At 45.7% G+C, this 8002-nt stretch overlaps 1 protein-coding gene across 1 annotated transcript in view; it reads right to left on the bottom strand.

Moving 5' to 3' along the window:
- ISM1 (isthmin 1, angiogenesis inhibitor) overlaps positions 1–8002 on the bottom strand; it is a 30642-nt gene that overhangs the window by 21178 nt on the left and 1462 nt on the right. The window contains exon 2 of the mRNA XM_015560227.1: positions 4955–5194. Within this exon, the coding sequence (XP_015415713.1) occupies positions 4955–5194 (240 nt within the window). The remainder of the gene's footprint in view (positions 1–4954; positions 5195–8002) is intronic.

The following is an 8002-nucleotide window of genomic DNA, read 5'->3' as shown; positions in this document are numbered from 1 at the left end:
TCTTTCTTTGGATAGTTAAAACATGTATTAAGAACATTTATTATACTTTCTCCAAAAAGCACTTTCTTAGGGAAACTAACACAATTTTCAGTCTAACTGATAATAAACTACAAAATACAAAAGACTTGACCACCTGAACAAGAGAGAATCTTCTAGCTCGATGGTCCTGTAAGCTTTGTGAGCTTGGTGACTAGGCGGGCATGAGTTGGTAGTTCCCTGAGAGGTGAATTGATTCCACAGGAACACAGAGCACCCAGGGAAGATAGTCTCCAGCAAAGGATTAGGCCCCAGATTACATACCCAGGCCTTTAGATGACTATTTTTAAGTCTCTCTCAATGGAAGAAAAGAAATAAATATATTGGTTGAAATGAATACCAATCTCAGCTCGATCCAAAAAAGAGAAATAGTTGGTTGTGACTAGCTACCGTGGTAATGAACTGATGCAGTAAGCCTAATAATGAGTTTATTTTAGAGATTTTTGTCTTTGCTATCTGACCATCAGCTACAGACCGAAGCCCAGCCAAGGATATGAAAGTTCAAGTGTAACTTGTCCTGGGGGATCTCTTTTCTTTCCTGACTGATTTATTTTTTAAACAAAACCCTACCTCTAGTATTGTTTCAAATTTAATATGGAGATTGGGTTCAGGAGTTTGAGGCTATTTCTTTCTATTTTGCACATGGTTGTTTTTTCCCCTCACTCATTTCCACAGCCTGAAGCCAGTCTTTTACAATGGAGAGCCAGGCCCACTTGGAATGGAGGCCACCTGGCTTAGGGGCGTTTGAAAAAGCTCTACAAAGCAGGGCTTTTAAAAGGATTTCCCTTCCTAAAATAAAAGTCAAGAGGCCCAAGAGGGATGTGGCCTTTGCCTGGACTCAGCATTGTCACTTTGGAAAGGTGTGGGCTGTTTGGCCGGAGGGACAGTGGCCCCCAGCCCTGGGGCGTGGGAAATGCTTCCAGACACTGGAGGGGTTGGGGGTGGTTCAGAGAGAGGGGTATCGAATTCCTGTTCAGCTACCCGGCTCCAGTCAGACATAAATAGGTGGGGGTGAAGGGCAGTTTGCCAGAGGAAGGGGGAGACAGGCCCGGGCCTTGGCAGCGGAGGCCAACCCACTGAAGCGGCCTTCACCTGTCTTCACTCCGCTCCCCAGGGAGAGAAAATGCTTTCAGGGGACCACGGTGACCAGCAGGGCTGTCTGCTTCGCTGAATCAGCCTGTGTCAAACCAGTGGATTTCAACAAAAGAGAAGTGCTTGCAGGAAGGAGCGAGAGCTGCCAATGCGGAAACCATCACCCCCTTTTAGGAAGTACCTCATCTTTTAAAAGACCACCAGGGAATTGGTTTACTCAAGGGCAGTGGTGCATGGGGCCAGCACTGTGCCTGTGTGTGTGTGTGCGTGCCTGTGCGTGCCCACCCCTGTGTATGTGCATTCACACACACTTACACGCAGACCTAGGGAAGGGTAGCAGCTGCTTCATTCTTTGACCATCTTTCTGAGTGACGGACATTAACCTTTTGTGGTCTAGAAAGAGGAGGCCGGAAATGCAGCTCGATTTTCTTTTCTCTAGGGCAGTGGTTCTCAACCTTCCTAATGCCGCGACCCTTTAATACAGTTCCTCATGTTGTGGTGACCCCCAATTTCATTGTTACAAATTGAACATAATTAAAGCATAGTGATTAATCACAAAAGCAATATGTAATTATATATGTGTTTTCCGATGGTCTTAGGTGACCCCTGTGAAAGGGTCATTCGACCCCCAAAGGGGTTGTGACCCACAGGTTGAGAACCGCTGCCCTAGGGCCAACAGGCCATTTGATCAATAAAACACAGGCCACCCCACCCTCTGCACTTCCTGTGGAAGGTTAACAGAAGCAGGGATTGTGCAAAGAGACAGGCACTCCCCCAACTGGACAGCGGGCAAAAAGATGGTGTTGGCCTACTCTTTTGGGATTTTTTTTTACTTTCATGGTATCTGGGTTAGAGTTTTCTTAATTTCTTAAGCCATTCTGCCAACAACCCTGATATTGGAGCTATGGGGAACCTATGTTTTGGGGGGCCATGGTGAGTTTTGCTGTTCAAAGGGTAACTCGAAAGTCTGGGACCTCCTAGGTGTGGCCCTGTTCCTCTGTTGCTCTTCCTACCCTGTGTTCCAAAGCATTTCTCTCAGAAGCAGCACCTGGTGTGAGGGGGAAATGATGGAGGAGGTAAGACAGAGTGAGAACAAAGCACCGATTGTTATGTTTCACCTGTTCTAAGTCTATATGAACAGGTGGCTGGGGGTCTCAGAGGGGAGGAGGGTAAATAATTTCTGCTTGTACTATCTCTGCAGCCACAGCTTTGTGACAGCACGTGGGGAAGCTGCAGTTGATAAAAGTCCAGAAGCCTTTGCCAGAGGGAACCATAATTCGTCCTCCACTCAATTCTCTGCTTCCTTGTCTCTCTGGTTTTCTCCATACCTGTGAGCTCCAGCAGCCACCTCCATTCTCAGGAAGCCAGGTGAAACCATTCTGAAGAATTCTTTACCTCCCATTCGGCTAAACAACACAGTTAAGATGATCAAAATGAATCACAACCTTGACTGCTCTCTGGAGCTCACGCACAGCTCTGCCATGTGAGCTGCAGAGGGCTCAGCATTGCGCAGTCTCCTTTTTCTTCTTTTTGGAAAAGTCATGTGGGTTTCCCAGCTCCATGGATCCTCATTGCCTTTACACCACTGTTCTTCCCTAACATTTAGGTAATATTTTTAAAAGAGTCCCTGTGCGGTCTATGGCATATGGGGATTTCCTGAAGGGTGAATTTATCTGGGAGAGAGAAAGAGGATCCTGAGAAATTTGGTTCTTAGGGGAAGCCCAAGTACTTAGACACATGTCTGTGAGCGGAAGCATTCCTAAGGCCTGGTGTTCCCCTGCATCCAGGCATATTCTCATAACTTTACATTAGCCATTTTAAACTCTATTACACTCATAGCTCAGTCCTCAGCAATAAGATCCACAGTGACATGTCCCACCTCTGGAGAAAAATTGTGAGCCATAGAAGGTCTAAAGTTGTTGTTCCAGGCATGGCCTAAGCACCTTGGAGGTAAGGGTAGTCTGGTCTCATAAAATCTATGGACAAGGAAAAATCACTTCCTGTGGATAAATGCATGATGGAAAGTGATGTTGAGCAACAATAAGGAGATGTCTGGGCTTTTTCTTTTCCCCCCCAATCTGCACCTCCCCCAAGTGGATCCATTGTTTTTTAGCAGAGAGCCACGTGGCCAGTTCCTGGAGAGAGGGCAGTGGAGCAAAAGGCCTGTTTTTCCAATTAATCAATGAGCACAATGGAAGACTCATCAGACATATTAATTGGGGCATGCAGCGATTTCTGTGCATGGGTTGTCAAAGAGTGACCTCCAAACCATTGTCCACCTCTGTACCATCAACCCTGACTGCCCTGCCCTACATCTGCCCATCTATTCAGTCTGTGCACCATGGAACATAGCGATTTTTTCCCCTCTGTCTCCATGATCCCTTGTCTCCCACACAGTCTTCGGTGGTAGCTGGGATTTTCACACCCATGTCATTTCCTAAAGGAAAAACGCCTTACATTTCTTAATTTCTCAGAACCTAACCCAGCATTTTTAATGCAGTAGGGGTTGGCCTACATATTCTAATTGAGATGTAATCCCAGGGGTATTTGGTAGTCACCAGGACACTGGTGTTATAAGCAAAGCAACTCTGGTCAAGGAAACCTGATCTAAAATGGTGTCATGGAGAGAGGGGCCATCTTGAGGGAGAGAGACAATTAACTTAATTAAGAACCAATTCCTCTGGGGTCAGGTTCAGGAAGCTTCTGTCGTGTAAACTCAGGCAGAGAGGAAGAATCAGGAAAAGCTGTCCCTCCCCAAATGGAAAGAATTAAGAGCAAAGCTGAAGAGTAGGGAAGAAGGCAAGAGAGAAGAGAATGGGAGCTGCACGGGCCCAGGTTGCCCAGGAGAAAGCACCTCTCTCAGCTCTCATGGAACCATCTCTGGGAGGAACAGAGGGAGATCCAAGCAGAATGGAAACTTAGAAGCCTGTCCCTGAAACACAAATTGGTGGGGTGAGTATACCCGAGAGCCGGAGAGACTGGATTTGAGCCCCCAACTATGGTTTAGGAGCCGCGTGACCTTGGGCACACCAGAGTAACTTCCTGAGGCCTGACTACCTGGCTGACAGTTTTGAAAAAGTGACACGTGCTTCATCAGGGTGTTGGGAGAGTCCATTCGGATCAACATCTGCTTCGCAGTCTACGGTGCTATTTCGGTGGAGGTGAATAGTATCTTTTTCAACCCCAGGCACCCCTTTGAATAGCCGCCTATTTCCCTCAGCTCCACCCCATTCCACCTTGGTGGTGTGCGTTCATCTCTCCCTTAGGAATGTCTGTTCTCACCTCCCTTCTTATCAAAAAATTCTTTATCAGCCATTTACACTTTGGAGCCACTGAAGTGTTGTCACCCCCTGAAGGCATTTCTGGTGTCCAACGCAAGCTAGAGAGGCATGTGAGGGAGAGGGCCGCCTGGGCACCTCATGTGATGACATCATGCGATGATTTGCCTCAGCTACTCACATGCTGGATTGGCCCTTTCCACAGCTACCATATTTCTTCAATTTCAGGGCATATTATTTTGTGTGGTTTTTACATTTTAACGCCTCTGATATAAGACTGTATCTTATAATCATCGGTTTGTCATAATTTAATTAGCAATGTTTTCCTTTTTTTAGGGGTTTATCAAATAATGGTGTATCTCACAATCAAGGGTGTTACGTAGACGAAATTCACAACTATTCTTACAGAGATAACATGATCATAAGCAGGAGTCATTAAGGGGTTAACAAGAAAAGTGAGGGAAGGCAGGGGTTGCTTTGAAATCAGATCAGGCAACAAAGAGATGGACTGTTTCATTTTCTTGCACTTTTCAGCTGCTGAGCCTTACCTGGATATTTGGATTCTGCCCATTGATATCGGCTTTGGAAAGATCTGGAAAGTTTGGTAGATCAAGGAGGAAAGATCTTGGACCATCTCTCTGCAATGAAGGGTGCCCAGTCTCGGGCTGGAATCGCTGTCTAGAGAGCGGCTGGTGTGCCGCCTGGTGGTCCAGATGCTCCCCGGGTGCTTCTTTGGAGAAAGGAAAGCTGCTTTCTGACGTAGAGTCACCTTCCAAATTGAGGTTATTCTAAAACAAACAAGAAAATGAACAAATAAATAGGGCACGATTTTAAAACATCACCCTTAGCAGTCTATTAAATTCGTGAGCAAGGACAATTGCAGTGGCTGGAATGAAGCCAGGATGGTATTCCCAACTCATTTTCATTCCCCTGTGGTTTAATTTCTCCATCTTCAATAATTGAGTTATAAATCATTGGGCAACTTCTTCCAGCCTGCTTCTTGGCAATTTTCTGAAGGTAAATGAGTTATGGGTTATGTATTCAGCATCAAGCACATCAACACAAAAGTACTATTTTGAAGGACAGTAGGTGCTCATTTAGAATTATGGCTTCCTTTCACAGCTTCAACTGATTAACCACTCCGGCTTAAGTTATCATCCTATAGTCCAGAGTTTGTTTCTTTGGTGTGGGTCATGGAGCAAAAGATCTGACCAAACTGAATAAAATACTTGAGCCAAATCATTGATTATATGCATTCATCCATTCACTCATCTCTTCTTTTCTTCCTTCCTTCCTCCTTCCTTCCTCCCTTCCATCCATCCAATCAACAAATGCCAACCATATGTTAGGCACAGGAGATACAGCCATAAACAAGGCAGACGTGGGTCCTGTTCTCTTGGAGTATACATCTAGTTGAAATATATAAACAATAAATATATGGAGAAGTCAATAAAATCAGATCAAAGAGTGGTGACTGCTAAGAAGAAAAGAAAGAAGAAAATGATAGAGAGCAGCTGGGGACACTGTTAGGTAGCGAGGGGATGTGTCTGAGAAGGTGACATCTGGCACGAGACTTGAACAAGAGAAGAAGGCATCCTGCAAAGATCTGGGTGGAGGACATTCTAGTAGAAGGAATAACAAGCAAGACAGTCCTGAGGTGGGGATAAACGTGGCTCATTTGAAGGACAGAAAGCAGGCCAGTGAGGCTGGTATGGAGTGAAGGAGGGGAGAACAGCATGAAATGAAGATGAAGATGAAGAGATGGGGGTAGCTGAAAAAAAGTGACAAAATGGCATTCTAAAATTTTAATGTCTTTTTTTCTGAAAAGTGCAAGCCTGTTGTTTTCCCCAACTAGTGAAAAATGTCTCTATTTAGTTGTCACTTGGGGGGAATTTTTCCAGTGACTGAAGTGTAGAAATTGCTGGACTTCTTTCCCAAACCAGCCCTTCACCTCGCATTCTCTCTGGACCTTGTGCTGGAGGCTCCCTCCATCCCTTCGGGGATGGCATGTTCATGTTTACTGGTGGAGGGAGATGTGAAGATAGAATTTCACCAACCCTTGGGTCCGTGGTTAATGTCCTTGTTATTCTTGGGCATGTTTTGGGGTTTGGAGCGTATATTCCAGCACACTGTCTCCACACGCACTCCCCGCCCCCACCACAGGGCTTCTGACCCAGCCAAAGGGTTATGTGTGTTATCAAAACACTCCTGACACTGAGTCCCCAAGGTCAAGCATGGACTGAGGATGAAACTCATGCAGCAGATAAATATCTTCTTAGAGAGCAAACGTGATGGAAGGGATTATTCTGTATCTCCAACAGAAATGGGACTGAGGAATAAACTCACTGGTACAGGAACCAGCTTTGTGGATGTTCCAAGAGGCCAAGAAGAGGATTGGGATAGACGGCATGTCTGCGGTCTCCTCTTTAAAACATGAAGTTGCAGAGGGTTTGGTGAATGCTCTCAGCATGTTTTTGCTTGCCCTTGCCTTCTGGCCAGGAGATGTGGGTGGGGGCAGTGTCTTGGTTAACCTTTTCAGCCACCTTCTGCCATAGTTTTTGTCTCCTGGCACATCCTCATAGAGGGAGTTGCCCTGGCTTGAGAGAAAGAGAGAGAGAGAGAGAGAGAGAGAGAGAGAGAGGGAGAGAGAACACACGCTACATGTCTTTCCTCAACATAATAACTATCACAGCCCAATGAGAGATAACTAAGTGTGATTGTTCCCTTGCTTTTCCCTAACCCTAAAACTCCCCAACAGTGTTAATGAGGACGATGGATTCTCAAGGAAAATTTCTTGCGCAGGATTTGGGAATGTAAGTCTCACAAGGGGGTCAAGATTTGCTTGCCAGTTGCTTGGGGGATCCCCGGCAAACCTAGCCCTAACTGCACTGTAGCACCTAGGAGTTGCTCCTTCATTGGGTTAAAAATGAAACTCTCTTTCTTTTTCCCTCTGATGAAGTACTCTTTCTCCTACTGAACATACTTTAGAAGAAGAGATAAGAAATGTATTTTTGCTGCTATTTGGCATTTTGCTTAGATAACTGATAAAATGAGAATCACATCTGATTGGTTTCTTGATCTGGCTCTGGAATTTTTCCTGGTACGCAATACTCCACCACAGAGTGATCCTGGCTCAGCCAGGGACCAAGAAAACCCTTCAACGTCTCTGCGGCTCAATGATCCCCCATGTAAGACAGAGCAGATTATATGGAGAGTCCTGGACCCCCCCAGCAGGATGGGCAAGATAACTCAGGTTGGGCTGTATCTACACATGAAAAGACAAATAGAGAGTTAGGCGATTGGCTGGACAATTCAGGCCACAAGCGCCTCTGCCGGGAAGAGACTGGGGCTAAAGTATGTTTTGGCTTGAGTTAGGCATGCAATTGTGGCCTTTCTCCATCTTTCTCCAATCCTCCCCTCTCCCTGCCCACCCTCCCCCACCCTAAGCTCCATATTTATAAAGGATTTGGCAGATGGGAAGTAATAAGAAATGCTAATCACATTCTCTGACTATTGAATTACTCCTGCATCTCTACCAAAACATATTTATCTAGAAACCCTGGTTTCCTGTAATGGCATGCCCCCAGACTCTTCAG

The sequence above is a fragment of the Myotis davidii genome, unplaced genomic scaffold (genome assembly GCF_000327345.1).
Source record: "Myotis davidii unplaced genomic scaffold, ASM32734v1 scaffold32, whole genome shotgun sequence".
In the NCBI taxonomy this organism is placed as follows: Eukaryota; Metazoa; Chordata; class Mammalia; order Chiroptera; family Vespertilionidae; genus Myotis; species Myotis davidii.
Note: the sequence above shows the minus strand (reverse complement) of the source record. Positions and strands in the feature narration are given on the sequence as shown.